The sequence below is a fragment of the Microcaecilia unicolor genome, chromosome 6, assembly GCF_901765095.1.
Source record: "Microcaecilia unicolor chromosome 6, aMicUni1.1, whole genome shotgun sequence".
NCBI lineage: Eukaryota > Metazoa > Chordata > Amphibia > Gymnophiona > Siphonopidae > Microcaecilia > Microcaecilia unicolor.
The window spans coordinates 27771946-27795205 of record NC_044036.1 but is presented as its reverse complement, the minus strand read 5'-3'; the positions used below and the strand labels follow the sequence as shown (position 1 = coordinate 27795205).

At 48.3% G+C, this 23260-nt stretch overlaps 1 protein-coding gene across 3 annotated transcripts in view; it reads right to left on the bottom strand.

Moving 5' to 3' along the window:
* Nucleotides 1–16911, bottom strand: part of PODN (podocan) — an 86359-nt gene extending 69448 nt beyond the window's left edge. For 2 of the 3 annotated variants that reach the window (XM_030207415.1, XM_030207416.1), the window contains exons 1-4: nucleotides 16802–16911; nucleotides 11323–11623; nucleotides 5068–5161; nucleotides 1111–1175 (exon numbers count right to left, since the gene is read on the bottom strand). In XM_030207415.1, the coding sequence (XP_030063275.1) occupies nucleotides 1111–1175; nucleotides 5068–5161; nucleotides 11323–11623; nucleotides 16802–16860 (519 nt within the window). In that variant the 5' untranslated portion in view covers nucleotides 16861–16911. Of the gene's footprint in view, nucleotides 1–1110; nucleotides 1176–5067; nucleotides 5162–11322; nucleotides 11624–16175; nucleotides 16285–16801 lie in introns of those variants that run through there. The other variant, XM_030207417.1, reaches the window with a different exon arrangement.
* Nucleotides 16912–23260: the final 6349 nt, after the last annotated feature.

Below are 23260 nucleotides of genomic sequence, written 5' to 3'. Positions count from 1 at the left end.
TCACTTGTGGTTCAGGGCGGAGTTCTTCTGCCCACCCATCTTTGGCCCAGGCCCACCCAAAATTATTCGATGACAAGAGCAACAAAAATAATGGCTGTGAAATGCAGGGTTTGATACATACAAAGGGAACATCTGTTCCCTCTCCGGTGGGTTCCCCATCCCCTAAGGCAATGGATCCCAAACCTGGTCTTGGAGGCACCCCAGCAGGTCAGGTTTTCAGGATATCCACAATGAATATTCATGAGAGAGATTTGCAAGCACTGCCTCCACTGCATGCAAATCTCTCTCATGACTATTCATTATGGATATCCTGAAAACCTGACCGGCTGGGGTGCTTCTAGGACCAGGTTTCGGAACCACTGCCCTAAGGTGATTGCCAGATGAATCCTGGGAAGGGAGCCAGGTTGAGTCACAGGGCAGAGAGGGATGGTTCATGCTAATCACGAATTCTATAATGACGGTTCCACGTGGAAATGCTATTACAGAATACTAGTGTAAGTCTGCTTTTTCGCACCTAACTTTAGACATGAGCATTTACGCCTGCTGAAAGGCTGGTGTAAATGCTCGCACCCAAGTACTGGCTGTTAGACATGTAAATGACAGTATTCTACAACAAGTTGCCTAATTGCTTGGCACAGACCTGACCAGCACATGCCCCTCCCAGGTCCACGCCCCCTTTCAGTGACAGGCCATAAAATTATAGGTTCTCGGTTCATAGAAGAGAGGAGTAAGTCAGTTACATGTGTAATTACAAATTATTGACAATTAGTGCTTGTTAAGGCCAACTATTGATATTTATAGCCAATGAAGTTTCGCACATTACTGACCCTATCTAGAACCTAACACCCAACTGTGCACCCTAACTTTGGGTGACATTTATAGAATTTGGGGGTCACTGACCAGCACCCAGAAGCAAACCTTGAAATGTTGAGGGGCCATCTTAACCTGCTATTTTTTCATGCAAGGCACTCACGCATCCCCCCTCCCCCAAGCATCTGAAATGGCATTTTCCTGTCAGGCTGAGGTGCCCTTTTAAATGAACTGGGTAACTATATCAACGCAAAGGCGACTGGCGACTGCAATCTGTGCTCAACCTTACCTTCCCCCTACCTTATTATTAGCAAGGTACAGGTAGTTCAGGCTCTCCAGATGTTCAAAGAGGTCTTCAGGAAGCCCTTCAAAACAAGAGGAATAATTCAAAGTTAGCTTGTTTTGGGAAACAGTACAATTTACCCTGAAGGACAGCCGTGGACAAGAGTGAAGGAGAAGCCTAATGGTTAGTACAGTGGGCTGAGAACTGGGTTCAATTCCCACTGCAGTTCCCTGTGATCCTGGGCAAGTCACTTAACCCTCTATTGCCTCGGGTACAAAACTTAGATCGTGAGACCTCTAGGGCAGTGGCGTTCCTAGGGTGGCTGACACCCGGGGCGGATCGATAATGCGCCCCCCCCCAGGTGCAGCGCGACCACCCACCACCCCCGGCGAAAGGACACTCCCCCCAGGTGCATTTTTACCTGCTGGGGGGGTGCTGCGCGCCTGTCGGCTTCGCTTGTTCCCTGCTCCCTCTGCCCCGGAACAGGAAGTAACCTGTTCCAGGGCAGAGGGAGCAGAGAACGAGCGGAGCCGACAGGCGCGCGGCACCCCCCCCCCCCCCCCAGCGACGTGCACCTGGGACGGACCGCACCCACCGCACTCCCCCTTGGTACGCCACTGCTCTAGGGACAGAGAAAATACTTTTATGTAAACCAATGTGATTGTATTCTCAGAAATTAGTATATCAAGAATCTAATAAAACATGTAATTAAGTATTTGGTTCCAGTTCAGTGGAAACATCTACAATTTTAACGGCTGCAGATAAACTGCATTTACTTGCATTGACTTGGCCATGGAAGAATTTGGGGATGATTCTTTAGCAGTAGGAGAGAGTCAGAGTCTCCTAGACTAAACACAACCTGGGGTGTCTGCGAGTACAAGATGATTATCCAAGCACAGTTCCAGCCACCACAATTTACTAATGTTACAATACTGGAAATGAAAGAGGTTATAACATTTTAGTAAATTCCTCTTCAGCTGGAGACCATGAAAATTACTGAGCAGCTGCAGACGAGCAACACCATCATTCAATTAAAAGCCAGATTATCCGCTGTGCTCTAAACCTAATTCCTACAATCCATTGGATAGGGCTGCCAACGCTGATTGAAAAGGGATAAGCTAAATACTCATTATACATAGAGAGAAAATATATACAACCACAATATGGGATGTGTAGGGTAACCAGATGGCTCCAAGTCGTCAAGGACAAGCTGAATCAGAGCTGGTTTTGCCTTAGTGCCTGTAGGGATTAGCAGTTCCTGTTTCTCTAAGACGGGCCTGATTGTAAGTCCACAGAAGTAACAGGGATAGTCCGCTTAGATTCGGCCTTTCTTGTTGAGGGGGAAAATTACATTGGCTTCATCTTGGAAAAGCACTGTCCCGCCTCCAGTAATAAACGTTGTTCATAACATGGATTATCTGTATCAGATGTCTAAACTCACTGCTATGCGATCTGGACACATTGTGCAATTCCCTAAACACTGGGACAGGTATACCGCTTGGACAGCCCTCTCAGGAGTTGACCTTGACGCTCCGTGGCTGACAGCACCATCTGTCTAGCTTATTGGCAAGGCTATAGACTTTTTTGGAGGCGGGGATGGGCCACCACATGGACTATGAGTTATGATAGAAGAGGAAAGGGGAGGGGGGGATAAGGGGGGAGAGGGTAGAATTGGGATAGTGCTACTATTGTTTCGCATATATTCAAGTTGATATGTTGCTAAAATTACAGTAGTACATAGTTATACTATCCTAATGACTGCCTTCACTCTGTCTAGAAAGTGTCAATAAACTGCCTCAGATTTCAAGACCCTTCTCTGCAGTGGCGGCCCTACCATAGAGCAGTATCACTCCTTTCCAACCCCCAGATTGGCCGTAGTCTAGCTTCGTCCCCTTCCCTTCTCAACTCCCTTTCCCGAGTCTACCTTCATTTTGTTTTCCAAAAGTCAGCAGCGGCTGTTTCAGGCAGTGAGAGAAAATGGTCCGATATACCTGTCAAATTGTGTGAGGTGGTACCAGCCAGAAAGAGCTTTGAAGTCATCCCAGGGAGTATTTGTTTGTTCCCACGGTGAAAGTGATGAGGAAGGGGAGGTGGCGAACAAGAACCTTTTACATTCAAGGCCAATTTATTTTGGTTTGTTTGTTTTTTTGGAATAGTCTGTCCTCAGACTTGAGGCTGGTGAACAATTTTTTGGGCTTCCAGAAGAAACCGAAGATCTGGTTGTTTTTTTGTGGGTAGGAGGTTTTGTCAATGGGGCTGAGAGGAATGGTTCTGTGGAAGGATGGGATGAGGTTATGCTGCAGGTTTGTGTGTTGGGGGGGGGGGGTCTCTGAGGGCACCTGGGTTTTTATGTTTGGTTATGATAAAGAAATGTTTAAATGTATTCTTATTTGTATTTGTTGTAAAGCACATTGTGCAGTACAGAAAACATAAATGAATGACAGGTCTGCCAGAGGAGAAAGTGGATGGAACAGAAACAGGGGTCCGGAATTTGTTGGTGGGTGGGAGTTAGGAAATTAGATTTGAGATTTGGGAAGGAAGGAATGAATGGCACTAGTAGCATCCAGCAGCGTACCAAGGGCAGGGCAGTGGGGGCGGTCCACCCCGGGTGCACGCTACTGGGGGGGTGCTGCGTGCCTGTCGGCTCCGCTGGTTCCCTGCTCCCTCTGCCCCGGAACAGGTTACTTCCTGTTCCGGGGCAGAAGGAGCAGGGAGCCAGCGGAGCCGAGAACCGCGCGGCTGCTCCCCGCAGGTAAAGATACACCCAGGGGGGGGTTGATGCGCCGGGGGGGGGGGTATAGAACAAAAAAAGTGAGGAGAACGAATGAGGGGGGGGTGTCATTTTGCCAGGGGGGTTGTGCTGCACCCGGGGGGGGGGGGGGATGTGCATTGGCGATCCGCCCCGGGTGGCAGCCGACCTAGGATCGTCACTGGTAGCATCAAACTCTAAAATCCATCACTGGGCTCACAAACCTTACATATTCTCAGAGGCACTCTGTGGGTGTCCACAAGGAAGAACAGTCTTTCCTGGCTCACAGCAGGTGAATCCTGACTGCTAGTGAACTGCCTCCTGCTTCTCTTAGAAATCCAAAGCTCCTTAGCAGACATGTCCTTACAATCAAGGGCGTAGCCAGACCTCATGGTGGGAGGGGGCCAGAGCCCAAGGTTGGAGGCACATTCTGAGTAACGCCCCCCCCCCCCACCGCCTCGCCTTGGCTCCTCGCCCCACCCCACCGCCTCGCCTCGCTTCCTTGCCCCCCCACTACTTCGCCTCACCTCCTCTCCTCGCCCCTTCCCCACCGCCTCGCCTCCTTGCCGCTTCCCCTCACAAACAAATACCTTTGCTGGCGGGAACCGAAGCCTTCTGCGTTCGCTGCTTGCCCTCTGCTCTTCTTTCTTCTTGCTCCTCCTGTGCACGCTGACACTGAGCGTCAGCGTGCACAGGAGGAGCAAGAAGAAAAAAGGGCAGGGGGCAGGCAGCGAATGCAGAAGGTTTCGGCTGGCGGGGGTTGGGGACCCCCACCAGCCAAACCAGGGGCCTGGATGAAATTTGCGGGGGGCCCAGGCCCCCGTAGCTACGCCCCTGCTTACAATGTATTCTGCCTTTGAAGTGTGGGTGGCATTAGCTATTCTACTTCCCCGCAGGCCTCCTCCCCTCGTTCCTTTCCCATCAGGGTGCCATCATGAACCCAACAATTCCTCCTACAAAAGTCAAAAATCATAGCAACGTCCTGGGGTTATGGAGAGAACTGGAGTGGGTGTGACCATAAAAGCAGCACTTGATGGAGGCCTCTCCTTCCCAGACCTAGCATGATCAAGGGCTTGGGCTAAAGATCATACTCCAGCCAGGGATCAATGGATCTACCATGTGTCCAACCTGACCAATTCCTAAAGTTCTCCAATTTCACACATTAATTGTTTCCCCTCCTGTCAGACAAGTTTCAGCAACTGACTAGCAGTTTGGTCTTTCTTACCCTTTGAAGTAAGTCTGTTGTTCTGCAGGTTGAGTGTCTCCAGCCTGTAAAGCCTGGACAGCTCTTCCGGAGGAATTTCCTCAATCTGGTTATTCTGCAATGGGAGGAATATTAATATTGGTGAATTGTAATGACAGTAATAAAGCATGATGCACTAGCATCGCGGCCTTCTCAGTTTCTCCTGTTGTATGAAATATGAAAGGCAGAAAACCCAATGTGAAAAAGGCTAGAGAAGGAATTCATAAACAGTGGTGCCTGTATCCCTAAGGGGTGCAGGAAGAGATCAAATGGGGTGTGTGGAGAAGCAGGGGTGGCCCAAGGCAATCTGCCACCTGAGGCGAGGGATGAAATACCACCCCCAGCACCCCACCACCGAGTCCAACATTTCTCCCTTCACACACACTCTCTCTCTCTCTCTCTCTCCAAAGTAACTCCCTCACCTTCCCCCGGTCACTGTCCCCTTCCTCAACTCCCTTCCCCGAGTCTACCTTCCTTTTTTGTTATCCAAAAGTTGTCGGCGGCAGTGATTCCCATAATGCTGCCCTGCCACTAGTACCAGCTTCTTTGTACTGCAACCAGGGTTGCCAGGTGGAAAAATTTTTCCCCACCCAAATCAGCCCAAATCCAGCCCAAAACCCGCCCAAAGTCAAACCCCGCCCCCGACACCCCCGCCCCCGCTGTCATCAACCCCGCCTCTTCAGTCACCGGCCCCGCCTCCCCGTCATTGGCCCCGCCCAGAACGTCACTAACCCTGCCCAAAACGTCACTAGCCCCGCCCCCGCGGCCCGAAAAACCACTCAAAAAACCGCCAAAAGACCCAAAACAAGCCCAAAAAACCGCAACCCACCAGGGGCAAAAATTTCCCGCGGCAGGTCGCGGAAAACCGCCCAATTGGGCGGGAAAACCGCCCACCTGGCAACAATCTGCAACCCTCCTCTGAGGAAACAGGAAGTTACATCAGAGGTGGGCCCCAGTACAGAGAAGAAGACAGTGCTGATACAGGGCAATGTACGGGAATCGTTGCTGCTGCTGACTTTTGGAAAACAAAAACGAAGGTAGACTCGGGGAAGGGGGTTGAGAAGGGAAGGAGAGTGCCAACTGAGGCCCCTGCCTCAGTTCACCTAATGGTAAGGCTGCCACTGCGGAGAAGGGTCTTGAAATCTGAGGAAGTTTATTGAAACTTTCTAGACAGAGTGAAAGCAGTTATTAGGGTAGTATAACTATGTACCACTGTAATTTTAGCAACATGATACCATTTAGCACTGTTACCCAGAAGCGTAGCGAGGGCAGCTGACACCCGGGGTGGTTCGCCGCTGCGCCCCTCCCCCCTCGGGTGCAGCACGGTGCACCCCCTACGGAGCGCAGTCTGGGAGCTGCATCGGCTCCGTTGGTTCCCCTGCTCTCTCTGCCCCGGAACAGGAAGTAACCTGTTCCGGGGCAGAGAGAGCAGTGAACAAGCGGAGACGACACCCCCCCCAGCGGCGTGCACCCGGGGCGGACCGCCCCACCGCCCCCCTTCCTACGCCACTGCTGTTACCCCCAAATTCTATAGAGTGTGACTTGAGTTGTGCATTCCAATCAGGTCGTATTCTGATTAGCGCATGCTACTTAATTATCTTAACAAGCCAATCAGCACCGATAATTGCCACTTAACAAGCAATTATTGACACTAATCGGCTTTAGTTAGAATTCACACGCACAACTTGCTAAGCGTATTCTGTAATGTGTGTAAATTCTAATGTGTGAGACTGAAAAGGGGCGTGGTCATGGGCGTGGAATGGGCGGGTCGTGGGCGTTTCTACAAATTATGCACACTGTTATAGAACACATCTGCTCTGTGCATAAGTACATAAGTATTGCCATACTGGGAAAGACCAAAGGTCCATCGAGCCCAGCATCCTGTTTCCAACAGTGGCCAATCCAGGTCACAAATACCCGGCAAGATCCCAAAAATGTACAAAACATTTTCTACTGCTTATCCCAGAAATAGTGGATTTTCCCCAAGTCCAGTTAATAACGGTCTATGGACTTTTCCTTTAGGAAGCTGACCAAACCTTTTTTAAACTCCGCTAAGCTACCCGCCTTTACCACATTCTCTGGCAACGAATTCCAGAGTTTAATTACATGTTGAGTGAAGAAACATTTTCTCCGATTCGTTTTAAATTTACTACATTGTAGCTTCAGCGCATGCCCCCCTAGTCCTAGTATTTTTGGAAAGCATGAACAAACGCTTCACATCTACCCGTTCAACTCCACTCATTATTTTATAGACCTCTATCATATCTCCCCTCAGCTACCTTTTCTCCAAGCTGAAGAGCCCTAGCTGCTTTAGCCTTTCCTCATAGGGAAGTCTCTTTCCCTTTATCATTTTCATCACCCTTCTCTGCACCTTTTCTAATTCCACTATATCTTTTTGAGATGCGATGACCAGAATTGAACACATAAGTTAGTCACCGCTATTTACACCAAGTTTTACTGGGTGTGAATGCCAGCGACTAGAATTAGTCGCACGGACAGGCCCTAGGTGTATTCTATAAACCGTGCCTAGGTGTAGTTTCAGCGCTGATTTTTACGGCACCATATATGGAATCTAGTACTTAATGTTGAACAGTTAGGGACATAATGTAGTGTCAGTAGTCACCAGTGGACATGTGGTTAGGAAGGGAGTTGAAAGGTTTTATTGATCAGTTAAAGAGGAGCAGAAACTGAAAAAAAAAAAAGTTAAGGACTCCTGGCTTAAAAGCGTACAATTGTCAGAGATGTCCACGGAGGATGGCAACAGAACTAAGCGTTTTTAACGTTTCTTTCTTGAGTCTACACGGCATCCTCAGCAACAGAACCTTGCAAAATGTAGATTGTTGTGCATCATGAATTAATGAAAGGCTCAGGAAAGGGGAGGAGCTTTCTGCTCAGAGACCAGCGGCAAGAAATATCGAATGTCAGGTGTGCAAAGGGATAAGAAGAGTGATGATTTGGACTCTAACAGAAACACGTGTGCCAGGAAATGCAGGGGGAGGGGGGAGGGGAGATGGTAGCAGATGGAGGATCTGCAGATGTGTGTGTGGGGAGGGGGGAGGGGGTTCCCATAATTGTACTTTTGGCTTATCAGTTTCCTCCTACATCTTTTGGATTTCCAGCTCAATCAGCTACAGCTCTCTAAGCTGCATTTGCAAGTGCCAGGGCTCTTTCCCCTCCTGATTTAACCTTCAGTAGTCCTGACACTGTAAGGATGGATCTTGATCGGGAGCTACAGGCTGCGAACTCCCTTCAGAAGCTGGCGTGTATGTACTCTAATTCCAGCCAATAATTTATTTCTTTTATTTTATTTATTTGGATTTTGCTCACACCTTTTTCAGTAGTAGCTTAAGATGAGTTACATTCAGGCAGGGGCGTAGCTTAGTGGGGCCACCATTTAGCAATGGCCCCCTCTACTTTCACCCCCCCCCCCCCCCCGCCGACAACCCTCCCCCACCTCTTTCGATTCCCCCCTCCTGCCGCCGCTAACCCTCCCCTGCCGCCGCTGCCTGGTACCTTTGCTGGCGGGGGTCCCAAACCCCGACCAGCTGAAGTCTTCTTCAGCGCCGGTCTCCAGCGCCTTTGCCGATCTGTTTCTGTGAGTCCCGACTCCTGACGTCCTACGTGCACGTAACGTGCACGCAGGATGTCAGGAGTCGGGACTCACAGAAACAGATCAGTGAAGGCGTCGGAGACCATTGCTGAAGACTTTGACAGGGGAGGGGCAGTGGTGGCAGCGGGAGGGGGGATCAAAAATGGCGGGGAGGGTTGGCGGTGGGAGGGGGGTCAGCGGCGGCAGGGGGGGGGTCAAAAGTGGCGGGGGGGGGTTGGCGGCTGGGGGAGGCGGACTAAACTGTGCCCCTCCACCTTGGGCTCTGGACCCGCCTCCCGCCGAAGTCTGGCTACGCCCCTGCATTCAGGTGCACTGGGTATTTCTCTGCCCCTGGAGGGCTCACAATCTAATTTTGTACCTGAGACAATGGAGGGTTAAGTGAAAGTGTCATCTGCAGCGCCCCAGGGAATGAGAACCAAACCTGGTTCTTCTGCATTTAACCACTAGGTTGGCATGCGTGCAAATGTTTTAAAGTAATTAAGAGAATTGTTAGCATATAGCACTGAAATGTCCTTAATACAGAGGTAATAACAGGTAAAAGAAAGCAGCAGAGAGCCAGGCCTGTAGTTCAGCAGTAGCTTTGATCAGTGGGACCACGTTTTGCAAACCGATGACTTCCTACATATTTGAATGTTTTTCTACTAGCTACACTGATATTTTTAGACCACTTTCATTATTATTTACCTGATTGGGACTCAAATCCCAATTTATATAAGCTGCACTAGGGCAACTAATCAAAAAGTGACCAACACAGCAGTTTACTCTGTACATTGTTCAAGTTGTACTTCAAGGAAGAGTCTAGGTAGGGAAGACATTCACATTTTTTCCAGTGATTTCAGCTTCAGAGGTTAGTGGGGTTTTTTTAATGCCCAACACTGAGGCTTAAATAAATCTGGATATACCACTATCCAGATAACCAACTACATAGTTAGGACAATCATTTTGCTGTCCTGCCTTTATCCAGATAGTTATTGGGTTAGCAGACTGAATATTGATGCCAACAGAAACTCCGGAGACCACCTTTGCTCCACCAAGGACTGTCCCGGTACTGTCCGGACATTGCAGAGGAGGTCCAAAAGGATATTCAGAGTCACTATCCGGACAGTGCAGAGGAGGTCTGTAAGGATATTCAGACACTATCCGGACACTGCAGAGGAGTCTGTAAGGTTATTCAGAGGCACTATCCGGACAAGGTTATTCAGAGACACTATCCGGACAGTGCAGAGGAGGTCTGTAAGGATATTCAGAGTCACTATCCGGACAGTGCAGAGGAGGTCCGTAAGGATATTCAGAGTCACTGTCCGGACAGTGCAGAGGAGGTCTATAAGGATATTCAGACACTATCCAGACAGTGCAGAGGAGGTCCGTAAGGATATTCAGAGTCACTATCCAGACAGTGGAGAGGAGGTCCATTAGGATATTCATAGGCAGTATCCGGACAGTGCAGATGAGGTCCATAAGGATATTCAGAGTCACTATCCGGACATTGCAGAGGAGATCTATAAGGTTATTCAGTTCACTATCCGGACAGTGCAGAGGACGTCTGTAATGATATTCAGACACTATCCGGACATTGCAGAGGAGGTCCGTAAGGTTATTCAGAGGCACTATCCGGACATTGCAGAGGAGGTAATGATATTCAGAGGCACTATCCGGACAGTGCAGAGGAGGTCCGTTAGGATATTCAGAGGCAGTATCCGAACAGCGCACAGGAGGTCCGTAAGGATATTCAGAATCACTATCCGGATATTGCAGAGGAGGTCCATAAGGTTATTCAGAGGCACTATCCGGACAGTGCAAAAAAGGTCCGTAAGGATATTCAGAGGCACTATCCGGACAGTGCAGAGGAGGTCCATAAGGATATTCAGAGTCACTATCCGGACATTACAGAGGGGGTCCGTATATTCAGAGTCACTATCCGGACAGTGCAGAGAAGGTCTGTAATGATATTCAAACACTATCCGGACATTGCAGAGGAGGTCCGTAAGGTTATTCAAAGGCACTATCCAGACATTGCAGAGGAGGTCCATAAGGATATTCAGAGACACTATCCGGACATTGCAGAGGAGGTCCGTAAGGATATTCAGAGTCACTATTCGGACAGTGCAGAGGAGGTCTGTAAGGTTATTCAGAGGCATTATCCGGACATTGCAGTGGAGGTCCATAAGGATATTCAGAGGCACTATCCGGACATTGCAGAGGAGGTAAGGATATTCAGAGGCACTCTCCGGACATTGCAGTGGAGGTCCATAAGGATATTCAGAGGCACTATCCGGACATTGCAGAGGAAGTAAGGATATTCAGAGGCACTATGCGAACATTGCAGAGGACATCCGTAAGGATATTCGGACACTATCCGGACAGTGCAGAGGCAGTATCTGGATAATGTCTGTGAATATGCATTGATAGCCCCAGCCAAGTCACTTATCTGGATAATGGCATCTGTTCCTTGACCTGTATGTATCTTTTCAATTAGCTATTTCTTAACTCTTTGATTTGTGTTACATATGTCACACAGAGCAATTGACAGCACTAGGTTGGCTTATTAACAGTCACATCTGGTTGAAAATAGCTCAGTAACAACTTTCAGCAAAGCAGGAAGGAAACACCTGCAGTGGTTTTCTTACCTGTAGGGACAAGTGGTTGGTGAACTCGGGTAAATCCACGGGAAACTCCTTCAGATCCACACCGCCACAATCCACCACTCCTTCCTGGGAGCAGCTGCAGTCCTCGGGGCAGTTGTCAGTGGAAAACCTGGACTCCGGCTTCAGCCAGGGAATGTGAAGAAACTCGTTGTCTTCATCACTCTGTCCCTGGATTTCCCTGGAGCTGAGCAGCAGCAGGCAGAGCAGGAGAAGGGACTCACCAATCTGAGCCATCTTCCCTCGGAGTGAGCAGCACAGGACCCAGCACAGAAATCCAGGGTTGCTGTACATCCACAAGCCAAAATGAGTTGCAGATGTGCAAAAAAGGCAAAGGTAATGGAGAAACGTCTTAGTGGAAAATACTGCTAAATTGCAAACCAACTCGAATAACACAAACCTACTGCTCGTTGCTAATCCAACTATTAACTGTACTGCTTGCTGCCAAATGGAAAATGCTTAGCGTTCCTAAACCATACTGTATGCAAGTTGGCCTAAAGGGGCATAGGATTTTTAAACTTCACAAGTTTTGTAAAAATGCAACAAAAAAATCTAATTTGTGAAATTTTTTTTTTTTTTGCATTTTTACAAGAAAGTAGGGAAATCATTACTAAGCTTTGGTATATCTGTGATATGGAGCGTCACCTGGCTGAGAGGAGGCACGCTTTATTAAAATGGAAGCAGATATGGAGACGTATTTTCAAAGCCTTACAAAGTTCCATAGGTTACTCAAATGCCAGGCCACCCTTCAGGGGTGGGGTGATCACTGAGGGACCCGCCCCACAATAGCCAGGCCCCCTGCAACCAGTCACAGAATCAATGACAAGGCAGAATTGGTGTGTAGAGCCCAGGGGCGTAGTCAGACACCCAATTTTGGGTGGGCCTGGGCCCAAGATGGGTGGGCAGAAGAACTCTGCCTTGTCCCACAAGTGATTTGGTCTCTCCCTCTCTCACCTGCATACCATACGGTCTCTCAAGCACTCCCCCCACCCCGCATACCTTTTAAATAGCAGATTTTCACCAGCAGCGAGCAGCAACTAATACACACTACTCATGTTGGTCCCACAGCATAGTAACATAGTAGATGACGGCAGAAAAAGACCTGCACGGTCCATCCAGTCTGCCCAACAAGACAAACTCATATGTGTATACCTTACCTTGATTTGTACCTGCCTTTTTCAGGGCACAGACCGTACAAGTCTGCCCAGCAGTATTTCCCGCCTCCCAACCACCAGTCCCGCCTCCCATCACCAGCTCTGGCACAGACCGTATGTCTGCCCTCCACTATCCTCGCCTCCCAACCACCAACCTCTCTTCCCCCACCTGCTCCGCCACCCAATTTCGGCTAAGCTTCTGAGGATCCATTCCTACTGCACAGGATTCCTTTATGCATATCCCACGCATGTTTGAATTCCTTTACCGTTTTCATCTCCACCACCTCCCACGGGAGGGCATTCCAAGCATCCACCACCCTCTCCGTGAAAAAATACTTCCTGACATCTTTTTTGAGTCTGCCCCCCTTCAATCTCATTTCATGTCCTCTCGTTCTACCGCCTTCCCATCTCCGGAAAAGATTTTTTTGCGGATTAATACCTTTCCAGTATTTGAACGTCTGTATCATATCACCCCTGTTCCTCCTTTCCTCCAGGGTATACATATTCAGGTCAGCAAGTCTTTGCTCATACGTCTTGGAACGCAAATCCCTTACCATTTTCGTAGCTTTTCTTTGCACCGCTTCCATTTTTTTTAACATCCTTCGCAAGGTACGGCCTCCAAAACTGAACACAATACTCCAGGTGGGCCCTCGCCAACGACTTGTACAGGGGCATCAACACTTCCTTTCTTCTGCTGATCACACCTCTCTCTATACAGCCTAGCAACCTTCTTGCTAAGGCCACCGCCTTGTCACACTGTTATCAGTTGTTGCTCGCTGCAGGTGAAGATCTGCTATTTACAAGGTATGTAGCAGAGAGAGTTGTTGGGAGTTTTCAGCTGGTGGGGCTTGGGAATCCCTGCCAGCCTCATCATAGGTGTGCTGCTACTGGGTGGGCCTGAGCACAAAGTGGGTGGGCCTGGGCCCACCCTTGACTATGCCACTGGTAGAGCCTGAGCTCTTTCATTAAAACTTGGGGACCATGGGTCAATTTTAGCAGACAACGGAAAAGGTGCCGGTACTCAGTACCCCCAAGTACCCCCTCATAAAAAGCCCTGGTTACTTCTGTGTTTGATATGCTGTTTACAGCTGCTCATGTACTTTGTGTTTGGGAATTCAGTAAAGACCTCTACAAATTAAAAAAAATATATATAGTAGGGAAATGATTTGAAATGGCATTAGATCATGGACAGACCTCCAGAAAAGACGCCTTAGGGGGGAACTCATTTTTAAACCAACAAAATAGATAAATAGATATTATAGACTGGAATCCTTTTCAGATGATTTTTTTTTCCTTTGAGATAAAACATGAATGTCTTCACAAGTGTACTTTGCATAGTTTAAGGTCCATTCTGTAAAACGGTGTTTCCCAAATCCGGTCCCAGAGTACCCTTTGCCAGTCAGGTTTTCAGGATATCCACAATGAGAATGCATGAAAGAGATTTGCATATAATGGAGGCGGTGTATGCAAATCAAGCTCATACATATTCATTGTGGATATCCTGAAAACCTGACTGGCAAGACCTTGGGAAACCCTGTTCTAACACATCATTTTTCAGATTCCGGAGGCAGGAGCCTGAGCCCTTTTTGATGTATTCTTAATAAAAACATCATTGATAAGGATTATCACGTCTCCCTTGTGCTTTTTGGAAGTGCCTCCTCTTCACCCTAACTCTTTGGTTTGCATGAGTTTGAAGCAACCATATTCTCCCAAAAGGCCAGCTTCTTGGTCTGAGAAAGTTAAGCCATTTCAAACAAGTGGATTTTGAAAGTATTTGGGCGTCCTGTTAATTTTGACACATGTTGTTTGACCCCCCCGAGACCTTTGGCTGCTCTTTCCACTTTCTGTCCCGTCACGTGGCTGGGCAGGACTGAGAGAGCCTTGGGCCAACTGGCCACAATTCAACTCCCATGAGTTAGTGCAAACCCTGATGCTCTGATTTCATAACTGACTTCTTTTTTTTTTTTGTTCCTATTGGAGAGCCTCCAGATAAGAGGCTTATTTTAAGCCAGGGGGGACTCACAGGATGGACTAGTCTGAGGCTACTAAAGGCTTAGGCACCAGGCTGTGCAAGTCCGGACTTAGGGGAAAGTTCTCTTATTTCTTACTCAGCACAAGGGATTAGCTCGACCAAAGGATCGTCACACCAGAGACAGGGCTAGATTTCATTCAGCCACAAACTATTTTCTGCAAGGCAAATTATTATTTCTCTTTCGGTGCTGACTAAAGCAGATCTCCTGCAATTATTACAAGGCTTGATATATCGCTTAAAGACAAAACACTGTCACAGCGGTTCATGATGTCTTGGAATTTGCTGATCCGTTTCGTTGAATATTATTCACACGCAGCCTTTCTTGGAAATAAGTCCAGTCCAGCTAGACGTGTACTTTCTAGGGGCTCCTAGCTTTTCTCTCCTCCCCCCCCCCCCCTGACATATATGTGAATTTGGAAATGTACAAGAAGAGACAGCACCTCACACAGCATCTGCCTAAAAGTCAAAGTGACAACCACCGTCAGAAGATCCCCATTCAGTGCAACAATAAAAGTCGTGTATGATTTTCACAATTAGTGATTTAAAAAAAAAAAAAAACGATTACATTTTACAGGTCGTTTATCAGTGACGACGACCTGTAACTTCTCAGGAGGAACATTCCCAACCCACAACAATGAATTAAAGTAGAAACGTGCACCGAGCTTGAAGCTCTGACACCCCCCCCCCCCCCCACCCCGAGAGTGACTGTCGCCTGTCACTGCCCTTCTGCCACCGCATCCCGTGTCCCAGACACCATCAGATTCACCAGACACAGGAGTGATTTAGCACGCGCTAAACTAATTCATTTTACTACATTAGTTAATGTTTTGCGAGGTTAGACTACAGCAAGGGGTGTTAATGTAACAATTTATAGTACCAGTTTACAAACCAAACCTTCAGATGAAAAAAGTGATCGGATCACCAGAAACACCAAACGTGTCTTTTTCACTAGCGTCAGAAGCTGTTGGGGCACCAGGAAAAAAAAAAAAAGATACCATAGGAACACGTGTCCTGGGTTTGCTTCCTGGATGATATTAAATCTAAACCCTAGACTTTGATTTGGTTCAAACAGAGCGCTTCATTTAACCAACTGCTGCAGCCCAGGTTCGGTTCGGTCAGATACAGACCAACCAGGCTTGGAAAAGCAATCAGTGTGGCGGGGGGGGGGGGGGGGGGGGGGTTAGTGCACAACATCCCACACGAAGGGGAAATTCAAATATGTTCCCGCTACTGAGGTTTTCCTAAAGGCAGAGGTATATTTCTGCAGCTAAACCAGAGTCTTTGAAGACGAAATTTACAAAAAAGAGAGGAATTTACTATTTAAGCAGCTGCCCATCCCAATTTGGGAAAGGAATAGCACAGTGGTTCCCAAATCCTGGTCCTGGAAGCACCCAGCCTGTCAAGTTTTCAGGATATCCATAATGAATATTTATGAGAGAGATACGCTGCCTCAACTGCATGCAAATCTGTCTCATGAATATTCATTGTGGATATCCTGAAATCCTGACTGGCTGGGGTGCCTCCTGGACCAAGTTTGGGGAAACACCGGAATAGCAAGATAGTCTCGGTTCAGCGGATTGGATAGCGGAAGAAACTTCACTGAAGTAGGAACGCGATTTCATTCAAAATTTCTTGTGATAGGAAACGCTTACCTCGACTCACTGAAGGGGGGCAAAACCGCTTTCACTTTCTTCCCCACAGAAAGCCCGGCTCATGCCATGTCACTTCCACACTCAGCTCTCGCTCGGTGCATAGATCCTTTCCAGATGTGCAAGGGGGGGGGGGGGGGAGGAAAGAGAGAGACGATCCTTTCCCAAAGACAGCTTCCTGCTTTCTCCAGCGAGATGTGGAAGGGAATTGGGGAAAAGAGAGGGGGGGGGGAGGGGAGAAGGAACTGGTGGGTCTGAGCATAATTCTTGAAATCTTCACGCCTTCCCTTCCCAGTCTTGGGAGCTCCGGGACCAAGATTTGGCTAAATGCTGAAATGAGTACCCCAGACAAGGGCTCAGTCAGTCATTCTCCTAAATAACTAGCCTTAGCCCACACATCTGTAGCCCCATTGCCTGTGTTTGGCTGGAGAACCTGCTACAGTTAACCATTTGCAAATCTGGCCACATAACTTTGACGTATGTGTCAGCATTTTACAGGATCTGCTGGGAAGGGAAATTATTTCCATTTGTTTTTCTCTGGTGATCTCTATTATTCTTCCTATAAGATTTGGGGACATAGTAGCTTTAATACACCCCAAAGTCAGGTAAAAAGTCACAGTCCCCCCTACCTGTAATGAATTCCAGCTCTTTTCTCCGATCGCAGGAAGCTGTTTCCGTTTTGACCCATACTAAGGAACGATTATCCTGGAAGAAGCCCACAAATCCGTCTGGAGCAGGTTCACAGCGGTCCCTATGAGAAATTGAGTTTTGTTTTTCCAGCTTTTTGGCTGATGTGTCCCAAATGAGTCACGGGTAATGTACTTTTGGTTCTGCCCAGCAGCATGTGACTTTGGGCCACAGCCATTAAAAAAACAAAAGCCCTTAAGTATTGTTGTGGTCCAGGTGCACAAAGATTTGAGATTCTAATGTAGAACAGGTTTGGAACCCATTGTGCACCTTCGGGTTCGTTTTCACCGTAGGTTTTGTTTTGATACCAGGCTTCAGGACTTTTTTTTTTTTTTTAATGGGAAGAAATCCATACAGAAGAAAAAGTATGACTTGGGAAAATCCACTGCTTATTTCTGGGATAAGCAGCATAAAATGTATGAAGCTTTTCTGGGACCTTGCCAGGTATTTGTGACCTGGATTGGTCACTGTTGGAAACAGGACGCTGGGCTTGATGGACCTTTGGTCTGTCCCAGTATGGCAATACTTATGTACTTAGTAAATTTAAAATGAATCGGAGAAAATCTTTCTTCTCTCAACGTGTAATTAAACTTTGGAATTCGTTGCCAGAGAATGTGGTAGAGGCGGTTAGCTTAGCGGGGTTTAAAAAAAGGTTTGGATGGCTTCCTAAAGGAAAACTCTATAGACCACTATTAAAATGGACTTGGGGAAAATCCACTGCTTATTTCTGAGATAAGCAGCATAAAATGTATTGAACTTTTTCAGGATCTTGCCAGGTATTTGTGACCTGGATTGGTCACTGTTGGAAACAGGACACTGGGCTTGATGGACCTTTGGTCTGTCTCAGTATGGCAATACTTATGTACTTAGTAAATTTAAAATGAATCGGAGAAAATCTTTCTTCTCTCAACGTGTAATTAAACTTTGGAATTCGTTGCCAGAGAATGTGGTAGAGGCGGTTAGCTTAGCGGGGTTTTAAAAAAGGTTTGGATGGCTTCCTAAAGGAAAACTCTATAGACCACTATTAAAATGGACTTGGGGAAAATCCACTACTTATTTCTGAGATAAGCAGCATAAAATGTATTGAACTTTTTCAGGATCTTGCCAGGTATTTGTGACCTGGATTGGTCACTGTTGGAAACAGGACGCTGGGCTTGATGGACCTTTGGTCTGTCCCAGTATGGCAATACTTATGTACTTAGTAAATTTAAAATGAATTGGAGAAAATCTTTCTTCTCTCAACGTGTAATTAAACTTTGGAATTCGTTGCCAGAGAATGTGGTAGAGGCGGTTAGCTTAGCGGGGTTTTTAAAAAGGTTTGGATGGCTTCCTAAAGGAAAACTATAGACCACTATTAAAATGGACTTGGGGAAAATCCACTGCTTATTTCTGGGAAAAACAGCATAAAATGTATTGAAGTTTTTCAGGACCTTGCCAGGTATCTGTGACCTGGATTGGTCACTGTTGGAAACAGGACGCTGGGCTTGATGGACCTTTGGTCTGTCCCAATATGGCAATACTTATGTACTTATGGAAACCTGGTAGATCCTCATCATTGGAACTGGGACTGACTTACCTGTATTAACCCCTCTTCCCCCCACCCTTATGTCTTTGCCCTTTACGTTCTCACTTAAACATATGTCCCCTTTTTAGGTGAACATGCCTGAAGCTTTAATTCCACTCAGAATAATTGACAGTAAACAGTAGGCTGCAGCTTTGTTTATTCACATCTCTAAACTTGGTAAATAACAAATATGAATAGTAACACACCCTGAGCTACACTTAAAATGTTATACAACAGGAGATCACGGAATGCATTGAAGGGGATGGACATGCTGTAGTCCCTCGCCGGGGTCGCATGCTCTACCGGCCCTTTTTCTCTTTCATTTATGAGCGCTCTGCTATCCCCCTGCCCCTGTTATTGTAGCTGACCTTACATAGACAAGTTTCTCACCGAGATCAGGGGTGAGAGGACAGGAAAAGGGGTCAAAAGAGACATGCATCGGGTGCGGAGCATCGATGACAAAATGGTGCCAGTGGAAGTGACGGGGCTTTCGCCTTCACCGAATACCAGCTTACCCAGCTCACCACTGCAGTAGAGAAGGTGATGGAGCTGTGTTTGGGGCAACTTTCTGACCAGCTGGCCCATCTGGAATCCCAGCTGGTACTCCTGGCTACCCGCAATTGAGGACGAGGCCAGGAGTACCATGCGCACCATTGAGGCGCTGGAAAAGAGCAACTGGATGAGGTTAAGAACTGCTCCCATCGGAGCAATCTCAGGATCGTTGGTCTGCCAGAGTCCTTACCCAAGTGCAACCTACAGGGCCGCCGAGAGGGGGGCAGGGGGGACAAAATTCCCTGGGCCTGAGCCAGGCCGCCGGCGCTGCAGTTCCCTGTCTCACCTGCCTGCCTCCTCAGCTCCGGACCTCCTGCATTCGAAGCAGCAGCCACAGATCGCCTCCCTTCCAGCCTTCCCTCCCTGTGTCCCGCCCTCGCGGAAACCGGAAGTTACATCAGATGAGGGCGGGACACAGGGAGGGAAGGCCAGAAAAGAGGCGATCTGCGACTGCCTCCTTGAATGCAGGGGGCACGGAGCCGTGGAGGCAGCAGGTAAGACCACGGACTGCAGCGGCAGGGGGAGCGACGGGGGGGGGGGTGGCAATGGCAGGGAGCGGCGGGGGGATCGACGGGGGGCAGCAGTGACAGGGGGCAGAGGTGGGGCGGCCTTGCCCCAGGCCCAGGCTAGTCTCTCGGTGACCCTGGCAACCTGGGGCCCTTATTGGAACATTGGATGCAGTGGCATAGCCACAGGTGGGCCTGGGTGGGCCAGATCCCACCCACTTAGGGCTCAGCCCCACCCAACAGTAGCACATGTTTAGCAGTAGCTGGTGGAGATCCCATGGTCTGCCAGCTGAAGACTTCCCCCTGATGGTAACGAAAACGCTACTCTTCACGATACCAGCATCTGTGTATGCTCAGTTTTCAGTGCATGCCTGCTGCAGACTGCCAAGGTGGAAAAGATATTTTATTGGTGGGGGGGGGGGGGGGGGGAGAACACTTAGTGCCCACCCACTTCTTGCCTAGGACCACCCAAAATGTGTTGTCTGGCTACACCCCTGATCGGATGACTACTGAATTTGGTCTGCCTGACAGTGTGGGGTTGCTCTGCCTGGAGCGGGCCCACCGGTTAGGCCGTTTACAAGATAGTCGGCAGAAGTCCCGGGTTATGATTGTGAAGGTGCACAATTATGTACATGAGCGTGAAATTTTACGGGACTTCAAATGAAAGAGAGATTCTTTACAATATGAAGGGGTGCATGTTTTATTTTCCGAGACTATTCTGTCACACTCCAGGAGTGCCATGCAAGTTCACCCTGCTCTGTGCCACTTGTCACGCGAAGGTCCTTTACCCCGTGCTCTTAAAAATGTACATAAGTGGCCAGTGGCTTACTTTTCATACTCCTAGTGCAGCGCAGGAGTGTCTCAACACGTTACAGGAAGCTGAATCTTCTGGATCTGGCTGAGTTCTAGCACTGCAGCTTTGTACCTGCATTTGACCATATGTGGCCTTGTTCTTGGACCTTTAGGTTGTGTTGAGGAGTTTTCTTCTTTCTGCTTGCCAGTAGTTCTCTCCTTACATATTGCACAGGGGAAGGAGGGTGGGATGAAGGATCCCTAGCATCAGATGTGATTTTCTCTTCTGTCACACATCATTGTAGTGACAGATGTTGTGGGTTGTTCAAGGGATGGTTCATGGGGTGGGGTAGGGTTGGGTGAGAGGGTAGCAGGGGAGGGGGTTCAGGGGTTGGTTATATTTTTGCTTACACTTCACACCATGGGAGCCCTGTTCTGCTGTTTCTTTGCTGCTATGTTGGGATATGCCGGGTACCTGGAATGAGGGTTGGGCATCCTGGGTCTGCATTTGGTAGTCTGTTGCAGGGCTGTAGCAAGCTATGTGCAGATGGTTGTGGCCACATAGGATGCAAGGGACACTGAGGTGCAAGAACTGCACTCCTTCCACTGGCTTCAGCAGCGTTTGGGGGCATGTCGCACAAGGCCCGCGCCGGACTTGCTACATTCCTGGTCTGTTGCTGTTTCACTTGGAGGCCGCCATGACCACTGCTGTCATCTGCCTCCGGTGGCCGCCTCCACTCTCCAGGCTGCATGCTGCTTCTTTGGCACTTCGTCGCGCCTCGTTGGGCACTGTTCCAGCCACTTTGATACATCTCAACGCCTGGCTTTCCACAGTCCATTTTAGACTCTTTCCCTTCCCTTCTTCCTCTGTTCCTCTACCTCCTCTCCTGTCATTGTAATTGTTTTCTCAGTTCATTGCAGGGGCGTAGCCAGACAACAGATTTTGGGTGGGCCTAGGCAAGAATTGGGTGGGTACCAAGTGTTCTCCCCCCCCCCCCCCCCCCCCCTCCCAAAAAAAAAATCTCAGCTGGTGGGAAAACACTTCTTTCCACCTTGACAGCAGGAATTCACTGAAAACTGAGCGTGCGCAGAGCCCGGTGTTGTGGAGAGTAGCGTTTTCGTTACCATCATGGAGAAATCTTTAGCTGGCAGAGCTTGGGATTCCCACCAGTTACCACTAAACATGTGCTACTGTTGGGTGGGCCTGAGCCATAAATGGGTGGGCCCTGGCCCACTCAAGCCCACCTGTGGCTACGCCACTGGTTCATTGTAAACCGCTTTGGGGCTGCTTTCAGTGGCAAAAAGGGGGGAATAAATGTTCTAAATAAATAAACAGAGGAAGTGGCCAGGTCAGCACCCAACACCCCGAGTCACCCCAACTCAAACAAACACTCACAGCCGTCTCTCCAAAATCACACTCAACCAATAAGCACCCCCCCACCCCAGCCCCATACAAACCAAGCCCATACCTGGTCTCAAACAAACCAACATACCAGGGCCAGTAAAATACAGAAGGAACCAAGTCCACTCAGTCCTGAGGCACAGACCCCCCTCTAAATTTTGCTCCTGCCCTGGTCACCTTCTGCCAGGGAGCCTGAGAAGGAGCCTCAGTCCTGTGGATCCACCAAAGGGAGAAGTAATGCCTGGTGCAGGTTCTTACAGACATCTACCTCAGAGATGTCTGAAAAAGAGGTGACATTCCAGGTGAAGGCAAGACCAATCAGGAACAGCCACCAGTAGCAGGCCTGGCACTCTCGGAAGCATGGCAGTCCAATCCTGCTATGATCTACTCCACTGCAAGATTGCTGTGGCGATAGCAGGAAAAATCTCCACCGTCTCACCATCCTAGGCCACAAAGCCATCCTTGCACCTCATTGCACGAAGGACCTGCTCTCGAGCCAAGTACTTGTGAAAGCAGGCCAAAAGATCTCTAGGCAGGTTCCGAGTCCAGGGCTCCACCACACGATGCACCCTCTCTAAGGTGAAGGATGCAGGGTCCCCCCCTAGAACTATCCTCCTGGGCAGCTAGAGCACAAATCAGCTCCACCACATCTCAGCAAAGCGAGTCAGCTACGGTCTCTGGAATGCCCCGGAAGTGAAGATTACTCCTGCTTCAATGCAATGTCCTCCTGCTACTGCTCTAAACAACCCAACTGGGACTGGAGCTGACCAGTATCAGTGTGTGTCTCCAGATGGACCTCCCTCAATTCAAGTGCCTAAAGCCCCCATATCTTTACAGAACGCTTCCATAGTCCCATGGATGTTGGAATGGGTAGCAGCCAGAGAGGAACGAAACTCCTGGAACCAATTATTGATCTGTGTGGAGACCCACAACATGGGTCAGATGCTGTCCCAGGCTCCGCTACCACCGCTGCCATTTTGGGATCAGCATACATGAGAGAGGAGGACCCAGCACTGGAGAAAGCCTTGATGTCCATTAACTGCTTACGAGTCGCCATCCAGCATACCTCCAAATTCCAAGAAAGCACGAAGGCAGACGGTCTGCAAACTCCAAGATGGGAAACAAAAAGAGCAGATCGTGTGGAAATGAAATGCAATTTATTTAAACAATACAACAATATTTATATGAGTACAAACAGCCCGACACAGGCCGTGTTTCGCCCAACTGGGCTGCTTCAGGGGCTATAAAAGATATTTAAAAAATAATTAAAATTAGTGAGTAATCTGCTATAATATTACATATCTAGGTAACATATATATAAAAAAAATACACATACATGTATATGCACGTACAACAGATATATCATGTATATACATACATAAATTTAAAATCATATGTATCTCATAAAACATGCCCTATATATAACACTTATTACTTGGGCAATACATATATAGAGAACATCAACTAAAATTATATCAGATATTGATAAAACAGAACTCAAAAGAAATCAAAAGAAAGGAACAGCTATACCCTATGTATACATAAGAATAAATTAGATTGACATAGGCTAAGACACCCACCTATA